The sequence below is a fragment of the Hippoglossus stenolepis genome, chromosome 15 (assembly GCF_022539355.2).
Source record: "Hippoglossus stenolepis isolate QCI-W04-F060 chromosome 15, HSTE1.2, whole genome shotgun sequence".
Taxonomy (NCBI): domain Eukaryota; kingdom Metazoa; phylum Chordata; class Actinopteri; order Pleuronectiformes; family Pleuronectidae; genus Hippoglossus; species Hippoglossus stenolepis.
Window position 1 is genome coordinate 23,048,035 of NC_061497.1, and position 19,917 is coordinate 23,067,951.

General features: G+C 43.8%; 1 protein-coding gene across 1 annotated transcript in view; it reads right to left on the reverse strand.

Annotated features, from left to right (window-relative positions):
• Window positions 1-2,453: 2,453 nt before the first annotated feature.
• The window catches only part of LOC118122326 (polypeptide N-acetylgalactosaminyltransferase 10), a 68,279-nt gene continuing 50,815 nt past the window's right edge, over window positions 2,454-19,917 (reverse strand). The window contains exons 7-12 of the mRNA XM_047343556.1: window positions 17,452-17,569; window positions 12,763-12,870; window positions 8,796-9,017; window positions 8,560-8,676; window positions 6,639-6,788; window positions 2,454-6,064 (exon numbers count right to left, since the gene is read on the reverse strand). Of these exons, the coding sequence (XP_047199512.1) occupies window positions 5,900-6,064; window positions 6,639-6,788; window positions 8,560-8,676; window positions 8,796-9,017; window positions 12,763-12,870; window positions 17,452-17,569 (880 nt within the window). The 3' untranslated portion in view covers window positions 2,454-5,899. The remainder of the gene's footprint in view (window positions 6,065-6,638; window positions 6,789-8,559; window positions 8,677-8,795; window positions 9,018-12,762; window positions 12,871-17,451; window positions 17,570-19,917) is intronic.

Consider the following 19,917-nt stretch of genomic DNA (forward strand, 5'->3'; position numbering starts at 1 on the left):
TCCCGGCTTCTTTCCAGGGTCGACAGGTGAATGGAACCAGGTTCAGTCATGTTAGGGTTTAAAGATAAAGTCAGAATGGAGGCAGTCAGATAAACATTACATGTGATGGTGAATCTGTCACATTAGGGAAACTACACTTTCCGCCCTGTGGTTGTTTCAGTCCACGTTCATTTTGTTTTCCAGATTCGAGGTTCCTGTAAACTTTGACCTTTGACCTTTGACCTCTTGAATCGAATCAGTTCATCTGTGAGTCCAAGTGAACGTTTGCACCAAATCTACTGTCTCCTCCACTGGTTTTACTTTCACTACTGTCTCCTCCACTGGTTTTACTTTCACTACTGTCTCCTCCACTGGTTTTACTTTCACTACTGTCTCCTCCACTGGTTTTACTTTCACTACTGTCTCCACCACTGGTTTTACTTTCTGTACTGTCTCTACCACTGGTTTTACTTTCACTACTGTGTCTTCCACTGGTTTTACTTTCACTACTGTCTCCACCACTGGTTTTACTTTCACTACTGTGTCCTCCACTGGTTTTACTTTCACTACTGTCTCCACCACTGGTTTTACTTTCACCACTGGTCTCAACCACTGGTTTTACTTTCAGTCCTGTCTCCACCACCGTCTGAGGAAACTGCCGCCGCTCTGATGACGCCGCTGCTGTCGGCACTTTTCTCGACAGTTGAGTTAAATTGAAGATTTGAGACGAGTCAAAATCAAACGATAGAAATGATGAGAAAACTTTCTGCCTCCCTCCGTTTATTTCTCTCCCATGACGGCAGCCGAGCCAAAAATAATCCTCAGGAGACAGAAAAAAAAAAGAAGTTTCTCCCACACGTCCCTGCAGTTGAATGTGTCCAACCTGCCCTCGGAGAGTGTGTGCAACCAGAAGTGTGACACGCTGTCATTGAAACATCTTTCCACTTTGCTGCGTAATTGGAGGAAGCCGAGCGCCGACAGCGAGCGAGCGAGGGGGGGGTGTTAGTGAATTATGGGAGACAATTGGATTGGCTTCTTCTTTGTGTAATGGTGCTGAGCCCAATAAAGAACCTGGATGGATATCTCCAGTGAGCACTGTGCTAATGTAATAGTCTGATCTCTGTCCCGCTCGCAGCTCCCGAGTCGGACGGAACGCTGATTATCGGCCAATTACCTGGAAATAAATGCGAATGGAGGAAACTATTTCACAGGAAAATCGTCTCTGCTGATAACGATTTCTGGTCCGACTCAGTCTTCGGGGTCGCAGCTGATTCGAGGCTGGTTTCCACTGATTTTCAGGCCAAAGGATCCTGAAGAGTTCACAGACGTAATCTTAATGTCACAGAATGAATCAGTGTCACCATTTCAAAATGGGAACGATTCGCAGAATAAGCAGAAACCACAAGAACCAGTGAGAGCAAACTCGTGTTTTAGAGCCAAACACGGCTGCTTACAGACAGAACCAGACTTTTGTTTCTTGTACCAGTTGAAAAGTAGAAGAACCTCCATGTTTCCTGTTATTCTGACGTCACATCTGATCGAGCAGGTTTCTGTGAAGCTGCAGCCACACGACTGAACATGCATCGGCCTGCTGATTGGGTCTTTTCAGGCATGACGTAGCCTTCGCTGATTGGTCGGGCTCCGGTCACATGACCTCCTTCCACAGGAAAACCACCGGCCTCAGCCTCGGACGGAGCCCGAGCTTATAAGTCTCTGGAATCACATCTCAGAAATCATCAAGTGTGTCGTCCTGCGTTCTCTTGATTGACAGATTAATAATCGATCACATCTGTCGTTATATTCTCATGTTTTTATAATCAGTCAAGATGTGAAACTCCTCTCGTGTGCAGCAGAGTAGAAGTAGTTTGCAGAGTTTCATTAAAACGTAAAATAAATCAAACAAATGATCATTTTACAGTTTGAACAACGATCACAATCTTTCTGCCTCGTTTGGAGCCGCCGTGACAAGTCCCCCGCAGAAGCACAATGCCATTCCAGCCGCAGATAAATCAGCCCGAGCTGAAAGCTATCGGAGTTAGCAGTTTGCCGGGGAAATGATTACGGGGATTAAGGTTTGGGGCATGGAAGTGTGTTTTTCCTCCATCAGTCACAGAGTAACACAAAACCCACAACAACAAGTGGCACGAGCAGGAAATTACAAAGCTCCGGGCAGCAGACGGCCACCGTCAGGTTATTTGCAGGAGGCGGCGGCGGCGGGAATGAACCGCTGCTCCGTCCACCTGGTGCTCCGTCGTCTCGCTCAGATTATAAAAAGCTCCCGCTGGAGAAGTCGAGATGAGAAAAGCTGCCGAGGCTTTTGTTCAGAATAATGAGATTTATGAGGTTTTGGTGAGATGAGGAGGAATCTGCTCAGTTTATCCTCTTTCATGAAGAAAAAGACGTTTCTCAAAAATGTTGTTTAACTTTTCATGTCTTCATCGTGTTTGTTGTTAATTCACCACCACACACACGTGTTTTCATCCAAATATAGAAACCTTTTATTTTTACAATGTCCAGAAAAAATATCATACAATTCCAGTTTAATCGTACAGTCTGTTAAATATCTAAATACACTTTTACAGTTGCAATGTCAGTAGAAAAAAATACCGGATCTTTTTTTTTTTTTTTTTTCACGAGATACAAAATGTACACGTTCCTACACAAACACACATGTACACACGTACACACTGTTGTGTAGCTGGCCGACGCTGGACATTAAAAACCTTTTACTCCTAAAAAATAACATTTGTTGACAAATTTTAGCCTGAAAACAACATGGTGGGGAAAAATGTATTTCGATATCACTGGAAAATAAAACCTGTTTGAAATCATATAACTTAATTTAGACATTATGGAAACCTAAACAATTTAAACTTATTATATTTAGTATAAAGGGGCTTCAGTTAGGATTTGTTTTTAATAATTAACCACAAAGGGAAGAAAGAACAAACTTTAACAGTTTAACATAAGGAGAGAAACCTTTTATGTTTTAATGTCTCGTAAAAACCAAAATGAAAAGAGGAGGTTGATTGTTTAATTGGATTTCGTGTCACGTCCTCTTGTTTTGCTCTGAACCTTCTGAACCAGATCAGTTTACAAACAACCTGCTGGTCTCAAACTCATATTCATAACGTCTTAAAGAAAGTGATGAAATGCGGCTTGAAACCAAAACTAAAGCTCAAAGAGGCGAAAACGCTCCGAGAATCTGCAGAATTTAAAACTTTTGTAGAATTTTTATACCTTAAATTAAAATGCCAGAGGTTTCATTCAGAGCAAACCAGATGTTCTCTATACAAAACAAGAAAAGAGACTTTTACATTGATTTCTCTCTCTTTCAGATAAAAAAAAATATTTAAACCAGTGTCTCATTTCAACCCTTAAACCAGTACAATATGTAAATCATCCTTCAAAATAAAGTCATATGATTGAACAGCCCAGAATGCACCAATGATCCCAACGTGATTTTTCAAAACACCGTCACCGTGGCCGCGTGTCGAAGGAAAAAGAGGAAACGTGGGAACTGTTGGAGATCAGGGGGGGGCGTGGAAAGGTCAGACGTGTTGCCGTCGCCATGGAAACGAGGCTCCAGCAGCGGTGTGAGGTGACGGTGACGCATCTCTTCACAATGTGAACATGTGCGAGTTGTGGCAGAGTGTGAAGGTCGAAGAGGTAAAGACACGAGAGGAACTCACAGGCGAGAGGAAGAAGATGCTGAATCTGAAATAAAGTCTATTGAAACACGAGGGGAGAGTTTAAACTGAGAATTAACTTTCTGTTTCACCGAGCAAGTTCGGATTCCAATTAAAACTCTGACGTCTGAAGCAGATGAGGAAACGACTCTTGATTGACACTGGTGTTTGTGTGAACGATTCAGTTTTGTGATGCACAATCTTGATAATGACGGATATTTGAATTGGTGATAAAATGTGAAAGTTTCCTAATGTGACACATTTCTACAGAACAGCCAGTTTCACATTATTAAGACTCGCTGTTACGACAAAATAAAAACATAATGACTGAGGATTGTTAAAAGATGCGTCTTTTTGGTTTTGGTTAAAAAAAATCGACTACAGCACGAAACCTGGATCTGATTATTAAAACGGGACAAAGTGTACGAACTGTAGCTCTGCTTCATAAAGTCTGATTAGAGAGTGGGGGTGACAGAACACTAAATTATTAAATCATTAAAAAAACCCAACAGGGATTCAAACAGCTGGTAAAAGACAATAATTCCCTTTCCCATAAAAGACTTTGGATTGTAAAAGTGGGAAAAGCAAAAGCAAACACAGCATCGTGATTAAAGTACAACAGAGGTCTGGTCAGGGCTGTAGTTCAAGGCAGGAGAAAGTATGACGGACAGGAAACGTCTCTTGAGCTCGACTCACAGAAGGGACACGTGTTCAAAAAGAGTCTGAGGTGCCTTCAGGGCCCGGAGCGCCGGAGGAGACGAGTCCGGAGGAGACGACGCTGGACAAAGATTCCAGCTTCTAGGAAAAGTCACTTCTGGAGTCGGGTGAATTGTTCCCTACGCTTCTCTGGACACACACACACACACACACACACTCACACACACACACTCTCACACACTCTCACACACACACACTCACGAGTCCTCTTCCAACAAGGCACTAAGATTTCGTTCAAGTTTATCATGACACAAGTGCTTTATGCATTTTGAAGCCTCACATTCAGCCCGACCGTCCGTCTCTCTGTTCGCTAAAGTGACGCGTCAGCTCGGGCAGCCGGCCAATCGGGCGGCCCTGCTGTGAACCAGCTGACCCGTCCTGTCATGTGCCTGGTTATCGAGCCCCGAGCTGACGTGACCCCGCGCTCGGCCGTCTGTGACGAGGTCGTTTGGGCGACCGAGCGCGGAGCAGAGAGTCGGAGAGGTGTGACAGCAGCTCCTAACCCCCCCCACCCACATCACAGCCACAACAACAAACAAGCCCTTCGCCACTAATGGTCCTCTTGCATAAACCCCGGTGATAAGATGAGCGCTCGCCACGGGGGGGATAAACGAATGTGGCACAGTGACAAACAAGGGGACGACTCATCGATAAATACAGCGAGGAAGGAGGAGGAGGAGGAGGAGGAGGGGGAGGGGGAGGGGGAGGAGGAGGAGGAAGTCATTTCCTTATTTCCTTATCAACTTCCACCTGCTACGTTCAAAGCAGCATCTGCCCAAACAGACCGGAGGAGAACGAGAGCGTCTCAGGCCGAGGGGCGGAGGAGGGGAGGAGGAGACAGAGGGAGGATAAGGGAGAATCAGTTCACCTGGTGATTTTCAGAGTGGTTCTGCCTGGATTCACCCAGGTGTCACGATGACTTTGCGCCCCCCCCCCTCCAGGGAGGTTGTCAGAGCTGCAGAGACATGAGGGGATTTGAGAGGACAATGGAGAAGGTGGGCAAAGGTGCAGTCACGCAGGCAGATGGAGACGGACGTGCCGGCTGAGGCAGATCAGTGGAGACAGGACGGGGGACAGAAATGGACACAGAGGATAAAGGTGCAAAGACAGAGGTGAGAACCAGGGAGAGGAAACAGAGGGGGGTTAGGAGAAAGAAAGAAACAGAAGAGAAGAGAGAGGAGAGGAATGTGAAACCAATAATCAACAGCAAAATCAGGAAGTGGACAGACCCGGGGCCACAGCGCCGCTGTGACACAACAAACGCACAAAGTCACTTTGATACACAAACGCATCAATCACAGCTCAACTGACTGACGTGTTTAACCAACCACCCCCCCCCCGACAGTTTCCCAGCCTGCCTCATTCCAGGCGCCCCGAACAGAAACAGCTGTAACCTCAGCGCCAGGTAAAGAAGGAAACCAGAGGGAACGTAAAATCCCTTATCCCAGCAGCAGCAGCAGCAGATCGGCGTCTTCGTGCGTCACAAGTCCTTTTCTCTTGGACGCCGCAGCGCCTCAGTTGGCGCCCTGGTTGAAATGGTCCAGCATGGTGGCGTTGGTTTTCTCGAATATCCACTGCTGGCTCGGCGAGGACGAGTCGCACGTGTTCATGAAGATGCGCCGCTCGTTGGGGCTGCTGTCGATGCAGCCGTTACTGACGGAGTGATACAGACTCTTGTCCTGGAGGAGGAAGAGAGAGAGAGAAACAGGAAGAGAGAGAGAAACAGGAAGAGAGAGAGAAACAGGAAGAGAGAGAGAAACAGGAAGAGAGAGAGAAACAGGAAGAGAGAGAGAAACAGGAAGAGAGAGAGAGAAACAGGAAGAGAGAGAGAAACAGGATGAGAGAGAGAATCAGGAAGAGAGAGAAACAGGATAGAGAGAGAAACAGGAAGAGAGAGAGAAACAGGAAGAGAGAGAGAAAAGAAAAACATCAGAACGTTTTCATCTATGAAAAGAAGGTGAATATGAGCAGAATTTGTCTCCTCTCAGGTTTTTATTCCATCACAGAATCATCCTGTGAAGATTCTTATGATGCATTCAAAGATATTCTGACTTGAATCCAGATTTCAGGATGACTCCTCCTCATTTAATATTTGTGAGCTATAAGACAATTTAAAATAACCACACAAGCACATTATGTCTAACTTGAGGTAACAACATGTGCAGGGGACGTCACTTCTGGATCCTGGATTTAATCCTCGTGACTTTACTTAAGTTAAAGAAAGTATTTCAGGAAGAGTTTCCACATTCGTACCTTCCTGTAGCGCCACAGCTGGTTGCCCTTCATGCCGTGGCAGTCGTACAGGGTGACGGGGCTGTTGTGGGAGACGGCGTCGAAGCAGACCTTTTTAGTGTGCATGGGGTCGCCCACCCGGATGTCCTCCCTCCAGCCGAACGTAAACACCTGCGGGTTCAACGTCACATTTTAAATTCAGCTCAGGGCAACAGGAACAGGTTCAATGTCTGATCAGCGCCCAGAACGTACATCGACCTTTTACATTTCGTTTACCTCTCCAGTGTCAACTCAGCAGTTTATAACTTTGACTTTACAATTCTAGATGCAGGAACTTTATCATCAGTCTCCTTCAGACTCTGGTTCTGACCTTTAAACTCAGTTTGACACCATTTTATTTATTTTAAGTTGTTTTCCACAAAATATCAGGTTCCTGACGTCATTTGGAGTCAGAGTCTGTGAAGTAGTGATCGTGTTGTGAAGCCGATTCACTCGACCAATCCTGAGTCAGTCTCAGCTGTCAATCATGAGGTTTCACCCCCTTTATATATCATCAAATAACCATATAATATATAGTCTGTTATTATATATTTAATCATTGTGGTGTGTGTGACGTTATAGCTGATTAATCATCTATTTGATCATCACAGTGTTTGATCATCGTCTATAAACTGCAACGAGATCACGACGAGTCACCGAACTCAGGAGAGTGACGACGCTGCGATCGATGAAGTTCTTGATGCTCCACGTTCGTTTTATAGCTCGGTTTATTTTTCTTAATCGCTCTCTCATCTGATAATAAAAACATTTGAATGGTCGGTGACTCACAAACTGTCTAAATCAGCTCCTCGGATTCTTCTCGACTGAATCAAAGAGCTCCGACTCACGGTTGCCGGGCTCCACTCCCGTGATTTGCAGCGAATCCATTTCTCGCTGGCGCACAAACACAGATCGCAACCGCGACGCAGATTAAACCACAATGCATCTTCAGATTAAAGCAATTAAAGTGTCAGAGCTCTGAGGTGCAGTGTTCCAGCTGCGGAGACAAAAGGGGACATTCAATCCATTAAGGCGGCATTATGAGCTCGGCTGTAAGATCCTCAGGGTGACGTGTGAGAACAAACAGACTCCTTCAGGGCAATGCAAAGATAATGAAGCCGTGGGATGAGTGTGTGAGGGACTTGTTTGCGTGTCTGCGGAACTTCATTTGACTTTTATTGTGTGTCCAGCAGAAGAAATGCAATTACTAAGGAGACAATCTGTCAGCGGGGCTGGCGTCTCGTGATTCCTCTCGGGACAGAACGGCCTGTCACGTTTCAAAGAGAGAAGATCCACAGACCTCAAGCTCCCGTTAAAGGACGTATTCATCGGTGACGTTTTAAGGCTTTTACTCCGACTTCTGAGTCTGGTGAATTCTGAGAAGGAAAATACATCCGAGAGCTTGAGGTGTGCAGATTTTCTCTTTTTCAAATGTTTTGTGATGTTTTGTTAATCCAGAACCCATCAAAACATTGTCAGTGATCTGAAAAGCAGCAGTTTGCTTTTATCCACTCAGACGTTCTCCTGCACAGACATGAGACGAGTGGAAACAGTCAAAGGGACGAGACCGTCTGCGACACCAATTAAACCAAATATAATCTGTTGGCCCAAATCTGGTTTCTGTTACGAGGACCAAAGTTTTCCTGTGAAGACGGAAATCCTATAAATGCAGATTTGGAGAATAATCCCTTCAGTCACTCTAAGAAATAAATATAAGAAAACCAACACATTTTATAGCAGTTTCTGTTTTAAAGACACATTGTTGATAGACTTTGTTTTTTATACACGTGAAAACCACGTCATCACGCAAAACAGGATTAATCACAGCGTGTGGCTGCAGGGGGCGCTGCTGCTCACTAACAGTTTCAGATCTTGCATCTAAATGAATTTCGTGGCGGCTCACCTGTCCGTGGCTCCAGCTCACCTCCCCCCGTCCCTTGATGCAGCTCTCCATACGGACGGGGCTCCCTGACACAAAGTGTTTACTCTCCATGCACATCCCACTGCCCACGTTACGGATCTGCGACACAAACAACAACACATCTGCCATTAGAACACTTTTTTAAAAAGTCTCCGTTTTGACTTTGTTACTTTAATCTTGTTCTAGTCGTGCGTTGAAGGTATAAAGGACGCCTGTACCTCCCCCCAGGCAGCAGCAGGGGGCTCCACCGGTGGGTAGTGCTTGGGCAGGTCCCACGCCACCTCGCTCATGAACCACTTGAAGTTCTTGCAGTTGAGCCGGTTCCTCAGCTCCTTCTGCACTGTCATGTCTCCCGCCGACAGGTGGCGGTACTCGGGCCGACGCTGGTAGATGTACTCGGCGTATTCGTCCATCCACACCTCGGCCACGCGCTTCAGGTTCTGAAATCAGAGCGAACGTTTGCTTTCATTTCACGTTTCGGAAACGTTTCTAACAACCGACAGAGAAAAGTCAAGAAAAGTTCAACAAAAATCACTAATTTGCCTCATTGGGATTCACATTCTGCTCAAAATCTCAAAATCTCTCAACCCTTTTTGAAGTTTGCTGAGTGATGCAGCAGAAAGTGAGTTCCCCTGTGAACTGCTAGCAACTGGCCCGGTGGCAGATTATTCAGTTTCTTCACTGAAACCATCATCTGTGCTTCCTGCCATGTTCTGACTGATCTGACACGTCTGATCAAAGCTGCAGCGGACGCTGGTCCAGTCATCGCACAGGAGGCAGGCGATGGAACCATGGAAGACACTCGACTCAAATCAGGAACGAAGAACAAAACTAAATCACTGAACTCAGCTAATTCACAGGGTGGATTCTCTTTCCTCTTTAAAGTCTTTTATTTTACACTTTAATCAAGTGAATAAAACCAGCGAGACAAAAGGTGATCATGTCTTCAAATGGATGATTTATTATAAAATCATCTCCGCAGAGCTATATTTTAAAAGTGGCTTTGTGGGGCTGCTGTAAATACCTGATTTTTATAGTTTATAGTTATATGTGATACAGTTTTGGGAAGTTGGGAAAAAAGACGTCTTCACAAAAGTTTTATTTTTTGAAAAAACAAGCATTTAAGAGATTTGAGCATCACGTATACAACAATAATATATTTTGTTATTTTGAATATTCATAACACACGTGAATGTACTAAATGTATCTTCAGTATTGCAGAGAAACATTAAACATTAATAATAGTTGAGGGCGGAATTATAATGTTTTTATTTTACTAAATCTTATCACTGAACCACCTGCAGCTTTAGAACACGACTTCTTATTCAGGAAAAGTTCTGTCGAGCTGGAACTTTGTGAACCGTGTGAAACTTGCATGTGAAACACAGATGGTTTTAACTTTCAGATAAAGGTGAGATGTGTGTCCTCAGATATTCCAGAAATAACCTGACACCACCTTTCCTCATCCTGTATTACTCTCCTGTTAGTTAGTGTGGCCTATATACACTTCACCATACAAGCCTATTAGATGAGAGAGATGGGAGCTGATTTCCTGCTGTTTGAGGTGAGACCCATTTTCTGTGGCTCATCTTTAAATGTCTCTTTATATCACGTCACGATGTGTTGAGTCGGCTTGATTTTTTTTTTGTGGCGTGCATCTATAATTTGGTGCAAGATGTTTTTTGCAGAGGACTTAATGAGGGCAGCTTGGAAATAATATCTAAAAAAGTACGGACACTGGCTGTAATGCATTATTCATCCAGCATTTAGGCCACTAAATTATGCATTTAGTGGCTTTAATGCACAGAGAAAGCAGCGTCCATATGCTTTCATCACGCGCGCTGCATCAATCAGTGTGAAAGCATCTCCTTCCAGGGAGAAAATGCATAAGTGGAGTAAAGGAAAAAAAGAAAAAGAGAGACGGATACAAACTGAGCTACAGCCGCTGCAGTGCAGGCAGATTCTCCAACAGGTTCTTTAAGCTCAGACAATTGCAAACATGAAAGATTTACAGCGGCGCAACGGGAAGCCCATCCACCTTAAGTCTTTGAGGTGTCGAGCAGCGAGAGAAAACTCCTGTCGGGCTCGGAGGTACGAGCGCATGACTGGGAATACAGATGTACGCAGCCGCGTGGGTACGGACGCTGAGCAGAATGAGGATCTCAGGTCCGCTGAGCCTCCCAGGAAAAAACTGATACAAATCCTCCTGCCTTCAGAGGAACACACACACACACAGACACACACCGACACACACACTCTCCCTGTAGCAAAGCTTATTGCCTGCAGCTAAACTCAGACTCCAGGTGAAGTGGAGTTCAGTGGTTTTATCTCCCTCCATGGTGACTGGACTCCAGGGGAACCACTGACACACACACACACACACACACACACACACACACACACACACACACACACACACACACACACACACACACACACACACACACACACACACACACACACACACACACACACACACACACACACACAGGATTGTTTGTGGATATTTCTGGATTCTAATTAATTTCGGCATCTATCTCAATAGCCATGGTGAAATCTAATGGAACTGAAACCCGGCACGGAGCCATCCAGCTCGATCTGAAACAGGATTTGCCGACACATCGTCTCCTCCCTCTCGATGAAGTATCCAGACAAATGGACAGCTGCTTCAGCCAATGAGAGCAGAGCAGACACACACCAGGCTGAGGTTTCTCCAGGTGAGAGACTCCACATCACACGACAGCACATTGTGTTGTGTGAACTTGTCATTACACCGAATTAAAGTGTGTTGATTTTCCTTATAACTGGGCTCAGACTACAGGAGTTTCACAATCCAGTATTTGAAATCCTGTTTCATCAGACACTAGAGGAGAAACTTGGCAGATATTCTTCTCTCTAATCTCAAACATGAAAATAATGGTACTTGATAAACTACAGGATAGATAATTGCTTCAGAGGGAGCGCCGCGCCAAATCTCGTCACCTCTTTTCTCACGTCACTTTATGAGGAAGACGATGCAAATAAAAACAAACATGATGGAGACGTCATGGAGGTGCAGAGCTACAACTTGCTCTGTCGGTAAAAGGGATTTGCATCGATACAAAACAAAAGCAGAAGAAATCAGTCTGAAACGTTTGGTAAGACGCAGTCAACACGACTTCAGTCTGAAATCTGGAGGTGAGGTTTTAATGGTCACTTTACAGTTCGGTGGCTTGTTCTGACGTCACCATTTCAAAAGCTGGACTCTCCTCTCGTTTTCTGGGGCTTTAACAAAGTCTCTGTATCACCTCACGTGACCAGATAATCTGCACCAAACACCAACCGAGGTTCCCGACCAGATTTCCAGAATCTGGGCCCAAACCTCCTGTTGTCTGATCCCAGCTTTAACGGAGCGCTTCAGTCTGTTTGGCACCAGAACCAAAAGGAGACTTTTCTTTCTCGACCACCAGCCGAGTGAAAACGTTCAGAGAGTTCATTGTGTGATGAGCAAAAGAAAAAAGCTCTTTTTGATGAATTCACAAATTATATCCAAAGTGTTTTTTTATCTTCGGTTTATAAAGAGTTGTTTTGACACGATCTGACCTGCGATGCAGAACCCTGAAGTGAATCAGGTGAAAAGAAAAACATGTTCATGAAATGTTCTTGGTTCTTTTGAAGCTATAACGAAGAGAAGGACACAGGAGACCGAACTGAATTCATCACAGCCGGAGGGACGCTGAGTTTTTCAGAATAGTTAAAGCTGCTGCCTGTCTGATATTAACATTCACTGCAGCGTCACTCTGGGGTTAATGGTCAGAGCGGCGGGACAAAAACAGAGGCCAATAGGTTTAATTACATATTCAGCCGAGCCGAACAGAGCCAGGTGTCAGACTGAGGCTGAGTCATGCATGAGGAATAGAGTTCGGCTACAGGCCAGAGAAAAAACATCTCTCACACGCGTGTGGAGCAAATGAAATAAAGAAGCTTGAGATCATATCTGGAAAAACTGGGGGTTCGTAAACATGTTGAAAAAACAAGTTAGAAGATACTGAAGGTGCTAAAATGGAAAAAAATCCCAAATGTTCTTTGTAAAACATTCGACAATCAGACTTTCACACAAACACATGAACGTAAAGACAACACATCAGAAAAGGAAATAAAGATATTGTCCCCTCAACAAATCCTTGTGTCCACACTGAGACTCACCTTAGCAAGACTGACTCCTCCAGGGACCTTGTAGGGGACGTACTTCCTGTAGATGTGTCCCACCCTGGAGCAGGGGATGTCCTCCATCCGACCACCACACATCCACACCTGCAGAGGCACAGAGAGGGACACCGATGAAGGACGGTATCAGGGCGGAGGTGCAATGATCTGATGAGCTGACAAGGTCAACAGATCCCAGGAGATGTGACGCAGACGGTGTGAGGAAACGAGAGCGTGCGAAGACGTGATGAAGCAGATAAAGTTAATAAATAAAAAGAAATGACAGATGGAAGAGGTGGAGAGATAAACAGGGACCTGAGGGGTCGCAGGGTTTGTTGAGTGAATTCTAGGAAAGAGGGATGAGGGCAAAGAACGAAAGTACGACTTGTGTTTACGACCCGACGCATTAAAGTGATGTTGGATCACATCAAAGGACAAAAACGGAACAAATGCAGATGATTATCTAAAAGAAGTGCAGAGAGACGACGACAACATTTTTAAAACAACGCTCCCAAATTACTGGAAAGTTTTCGGGGTTCTCGATTGCACAGCGACCGGAGAGCGTAAACGACATGAAAGAGAACAAGCACGTCAATCACGCTCAGCTCGACGATTAAGACTGAAATGGGATTTGTTCCGCCGCTCAGGGGAAGTCAGGGTTTTGGAAATATTACAGATACACATTTTTCTTTAATCTTGTTCAGAACAGTCTGAGGACAGAAGGTCAGAACGTTCCAACAGCGCGAGAGCTCTTTAAGATTTACATCTTTTTATGCAGCGTATTGATAATTTCCACTCTGCGGTGCCCTGCTGAACTCGTGCATTTACGTTAGTGTGGCAGAAACCTTTGAAAGTGTGACACAGCTGAAGCTTAGTTCACGAGCTCGGGCAGGTACAAGGCCCACAATGCACTGCTGTTACTGTTTCACAGCCTTTACTACACACTCACATTACTACACACTCACATTACTACACACTCACATTACTACACACTCACAGTACTACACACTCACAGTACTACACACTCACAGTACTACACACTCACATTTTACCCCACAGAGCCAAGTCTTCATTCTGTGAACCGTGCTGCTGCGTTTTAACAGTTTTAAACATATTTTCCTTATAGCTCAAGCCGGCCATTGTTTTTTATAGTAATTTCTGTCCAGTATGAAACTCCAAAAGCAGAAAATCTAATTGTCACATCTCCTGAGCAACAAGTTAACCCTGAGGAAACGAGTCAAAGGAAATGGAAGTAAAATAAAGTCAATAAAGTCCAAAGCATTTTGCCGCCAGCTCCCGACTCTCCTCTTATGAAACGACATTTAAATTCAATACATCCACTAGATTTATTGAAATCTGCCCCAGATTTCAAAGAGTAAATATCAGTCACCTTAACATGTTGGATTTTTATTGATATTCTTTAATTATTCTCTGAGAAATTAATGAAAATGCTGAATAACGTGTCACAGTGTCAAAGAAAGTATGAAAATGCACGATGAATAAAAATGTATGTAGTATTTTATCTGTTGTTTGATCTTAGTTATTCATATCTTTATAGTGTCTTTAGTTTGTATGGTATGTTTATTATTTTATTCTTTTATTCTATTCTAATGGGCTCATCGACAGGACGAAACTGAATTCCCCTGTATTGTACTGGTGCAGTGACAGTAAAGTTATCTTGTCTTAACTATCTTAGTTTTTATGAATCCTGCTAAGAGACAAAGAGACACAGATGAAAACATGATGGTGCAGCACAATGATGATGATCCATCACTGTGCATCAATTCTACATTGATTATTGTCAACGTGACTTTATGAGCTCCTGTCATCAATCAATCACCATCAATCACCATCAAGCTTCAATATCACTAAACAATACAACAAAAATTGCTGTGTGAGCAATGAGGCTAATTTTTAACAATATGTTAGCAGCAGGGACGCTGGTGATCAAAATGAATTATTGGCTAAAGAAATGTTTTTCAATTATTCAAATAATTGCAATTGGGGGAAAAATATCAGAAATGCTCACTGACATTTCTTTAGTTTTTATCTGACCTACAGAGAACAAGTCAAACACATTTCAATTTACAACATACAACAGATAAGAAGAGGAGGAACCAATGAATTTCTGACATTTTAACTTGATACAGGACTTAAATAATTAAAGTTTCTGTCCATGAAGTTTCACGAGCTAACTGGAAATAAATAGAAACCAACCAGCAGTTTAAATAAATCATAATCAATTCCAAAGAAGAACAAACTGTGAAGCAGGAGGTTTCTAGTGTTCGACATGAATCCAGTTATGTTTGGCTTATTCAAACTTTCTCTTGACCTCCTCCCACCTCAGAGCATCGTCCTCCACATCCTCCTGAATCCACTCCTGTCCTGACAAAAAGGTCCAAATAGAAAAACTAAAAAACTAATATTTTTCAAGTTAAACTCCACATTGACGTCCAGTGCTTGGTTTGAGTTTAGTGTCTGTGTCGAGGAGGAGGAGGAGGAGGAGGAGGAGGAGGAGGAGGAAACTTAGGCATCAGTAATCAGGGAAACGCTCTTTTCTCGACTGCTGCACTACCTTTTTTTTAATTTTCTAATTTCTATTCAGTTTGTTCATATTCTGCATCAATTCACTTCCTGAGTCTCCAGAGTGGACATCAGCTGCCTGCTGTTTCAATTCAATTCCACCTTGTCAGGTTGTGTTGCCCCACGCCAGCTCGGACAAACACAATCTGGGGAAATAACAGATGGAATCCACCCGTTCTGCATCTCGCCGTGTGACCCGCTGCGCCAATCCCTTCCCTCCTCTTCATCCCTGCACTGAAACACTTGAGCTTAATAACCAGGGCGTCTGGCTGCATGGAGCTGGAGTCAGCGCCAGTCGGATTAAATTGAAAGTCTTATCACTCAACTCTAACACATGACTTCTACAATGTGCTCACCTGCAAACATGAACACCACCCCCACAGCACCAGAGGCACAGGGGGGGGGGGTCTCTGTAGTCGTTTTCAGGCATGAACTCCAGACAGTGTCCAGATCAATTGTCTGGAGTTCTTTCTTTCACATATGAGGAACACAGATTCTCTGAGTCAGACACGTTCCCAACAACAGGAGAATCCCTGGAGCATTCCAGTGAGGGGGTGTCTGAGTAGAACATGAACATCAACACCAGCTTCTACATTCTCACGTACATTCCCCAGGTCAGCAGCTACAGAGATGCTCCTGTTTAAAGAGTTTCTGTGTTTCAGGTGGTGTTCCAGTGATGAGCAGCTGGTGGTGATAACCTGCTAAGGAACACAGCTACGACCCAGCAGAGCACAGACAGTGCCCCCCCTTCAGTCTGTGGACCTGTCACTGCAGCTCCGTCGCACGTGAGCGTGAACAGGAATGGTTTATTCACTTAGTTTGTCTGATCGCTGTCACTAAATCCGACAAACTGAACCTTTACAGGCAACAAGATGAAGGAGTCTTTACTTTTTTTTTTATTTCTAGTTGCATCAAACATTTGGCAATGCATGTTTTTTTAAATCATACTTTCATAGAATCTCCTTCTGTTATTTCCGCTCTCAAACCGCTCTGTTAAACTCCTGCTGTTTCCTCCGTGGAAGCAAAATGCAGAATTATTTTGTTCTGTGCGAATCATGCACATGCAATATCCTGAATGTTTTATTTATATTATTCAGCAGCAGTTAGCAAAATAAAGCCACACGCGCATTAATATGAAGACGCAGCAGAAGGTGAAACGACCCCGACAGTAAATTTGATTTGGCTGTTCAATCTTCATCAGCAACAAACGCGGCCGCGCTGGAAATGTCCCTTTTATGGAAAACTGGTGGTGGTATCACACTGCAGCATATGTCCAATCAAATCCAACCAGCCAGCACTGGCCTTTGTGCTTAATTGAGTGAGACGCCAAAAGTCCTTACTCAATCAAAGCAGAATTCAATTATTGTGACGGGTTGCTCTGTGTGTCCGGAGCTCAGTGACAAGAGGGGGGAGGGGGACGGGCCGGCCGAGTCACACACAGTTATGGCTTCACTGTAGAATAATTCATGCTGAAGCAGCAGACAAAGGCTTAATGTAATATGGAATTCTGAGTATGATGAACGTGGAGAGTCTCCGGCGCAACAAGAGTGCGTTTGGCTCAAATCACAGAGACAAGGATGGAAACTATAATGAGGAGCAACTCGTTTTCTCAACAGGTCTTTTGTGTGTTTACCTGTGGATAAACAACACATTAGGACGAACACATGGGACGAGCGCTGAAAGCGAGTTAATGTCAGAACACAGCACGTGTTGTTTTGGATGCAGCTGAGCTCAGAAGCAGCGATCGCACGTAAAAGTGAAAAGAGCTCTGGGGGGAAATCTGAACATAATTCATCCTCACATCACAAAATAAATGCTGCAAGACCCAGTCTGTGGTTTAAAATAAAGCAAAATAGAACTGGTAAATATGAGCAGAGGAGCAGAGCGACGCCATTAAGGCCTTGAGAGGAACTCTCAATATATCTGGACTGTATAAGATAGATAAGAAGATGTATATGACATTCTTGTAACAATGACTATAACTACTCCATATTATACATGTTTACATTACATCGTTCTTGTTCTATTCTGTCATGTTTTGAATTGGTTGATGGTTGTGTTAAAGCTTAAATGTGGTATTAAGGTAATATCGAAACTGGTTTTCACCTTGAAGGAGATCTCGTACTGTTCTCCTCCCCAGATCTCCAGACCCGTGTCATATCCTCCCAGTTCCCAGAACCACTTCGTGTTCACAGCGAAGAGTCCGCCTGCCATCACTGGAGACCTGGAAGATACAACAGAGACACAGTCACACACACACACACACAACAGGAAACAACAGAATAAGAAACAAAAGGTTATTTCTGACTTGATGTTTTTTGTGATTATTCATTTCAAACACACTTAAAAGGAAGAAAGTTAAGTGTGTGGTTATAAAAGTTCATTAACCCAACGACGGAGAAAATAAACATCACGTCAAACTTTGCAAACTCCAGAAAAAGAAAAGATGAGACGTGTAATATTTCACTTCTTCTGTCTCCCTCTGGACACACTGACTGAACTCGACTCGCCTGAATGGGCAACACTGTCTGAGCAGCTCATCGTCCATGACTGGTGACTGTTGGGTGCCGCAGGAAATAAACACACACACAGACACACAGACACACACACACACACACACACACACACACACACAGACTCACACACTCACTGACACACACTCACACACACACTCTGCTTTCCTGGAGTGGTGCTGAATGAAAACTTTCATGAGGAGACAAAAGGATAAACAAAGCTGTTGTTTATCTGCTGGGACAGAGAAATGTGTGTTTGTGTGCGTTTGATTGCACAAAGTGTCGTGATTGCCGTCTGTTGTGCGGTCAGTGAAGTGTGCGAGCTTAGCAGAGGGAGCACAGACCCTGTGCGGGCGGTGATTTGCGGGGTGGGGGATTGTCAAGTTGGTGTTTGCCGCAGGGAAAACACACAAACGCACAAACACACCTCGCCTCCCTGGAGCTGAATTAAATATACTGGCTTCAGGACAGACAGCGAAAGATAAACTCAGAACCCAAGCTGCTGAACACAAGGATCATTTAACCACAACAGGTTCAGGTTCAGCTCAGCGGGATCGCGGCCTCAGGCTTGTGCCGCTACACTGATTTAGCCATTTCAGCAAAATATTAGATCTGGGGCCCGAGATGATGACTTGAGGAACCTATGTGTTTCAGATAATAAACATTTGATTTGATTCCTATGTCTTTAAGGCTTGTGTGGCAGCACAGACATTAATCACTGTCACAGCAGGAGCTGACACTGAGTTATAAGTGGACGAAAGAGAACACAGAGAATAAAGAGGCAGGTTATATAAAAACACAGAAACGACTGTGTTGGTAGCTTTTCAATTTAAAGGCGGTGGTTGGTTGCATGACCAAAGCTGAGACATATTAATATCTGCGTTTATGAACAAACAATGCAGAAAAATTATACATATTTGGGTGACCAGTATGTGTGTTTTCTTTTTATTTATTGTTACTTTATTGTTACCCTCAGTTACATTTCTTCGTCATATGGTTTCGATAACAATCTATGAAATCATTGCTTTTATTTAGAATTTATATATCGGCCTTTATATTTGTATCTGAAATATGTTACTCCCTAATATTCTTATCCTCTTCCTCACTATATGAAACTAGATGAAAACACCTGAAGCTGAACCTCACTTCATCTAAAATGTTAATGTGCTGACTCCAAGTCACCCTGATGCTCCGTCTGTTGCTAAGCAACACCTTTGTTTAGCTGCTGCTCAGGAACTAGATTGTTGTGGACAGATTGTTTTCCTGGAGGCAGTTAAGTTCATTTTAAAACAATGGCAGGCCTATTATTATTAATATTATTATATATTTTAAATAACCACAATATGGCATGTTGACAAAATAAAGCAATAAAGAAAGTGTCGGCATTTGTATTTGTATTTGTGTAGGTTCACCCCCACAGAGCTGATGGTACTTCTCTCTTCAGTCAGTGAAATGACAACTGTTAAACTCGACAGTAAACACAAACACACTCGACAGTGGAAGACCTGTCAGGTTGTATCAGAGCTACACACAGATTCCTTCTGATTATTAATTCAAACACACAGAGGGATACAAGCTGGAAATCGACCCGACGTGTTTGAGCCACTCGTTCAGGAGACGAGCACAAAGACGACTGTGCGGCTCTGAGCGGCTGCAATTACCTTCTCAACCGTTTTGATGTTAAACTTTATTTATTTTCTTTGAAAAAAGAAAAGCACATTGGAAACACAATGGTAAATTGGATTTGCAACACAATACAAACTGCAGACGGCTACTTGCAGCCGCTGTGCCGCTCCACAGAATTAATATCGACGAGCACTGACTGAACCGACCTCAACAGCCCTGAGAACAACAGGAAAAATAGAACACTATCAAAGTAAAATACCGGATTGATCAATCTCAGAAGGCTGCGGATCAAAGCCAAGGACTTTTCATTACTGACAAAAAGGTGCTTGGTCAGATTCTTACACTTAATTATTCTAGTTATTTTTTATACGGGGAAAGTTTTCTACTTAACACTGATGTGCTGCACAGTCTGGTATCATTTGTATTATCAGAA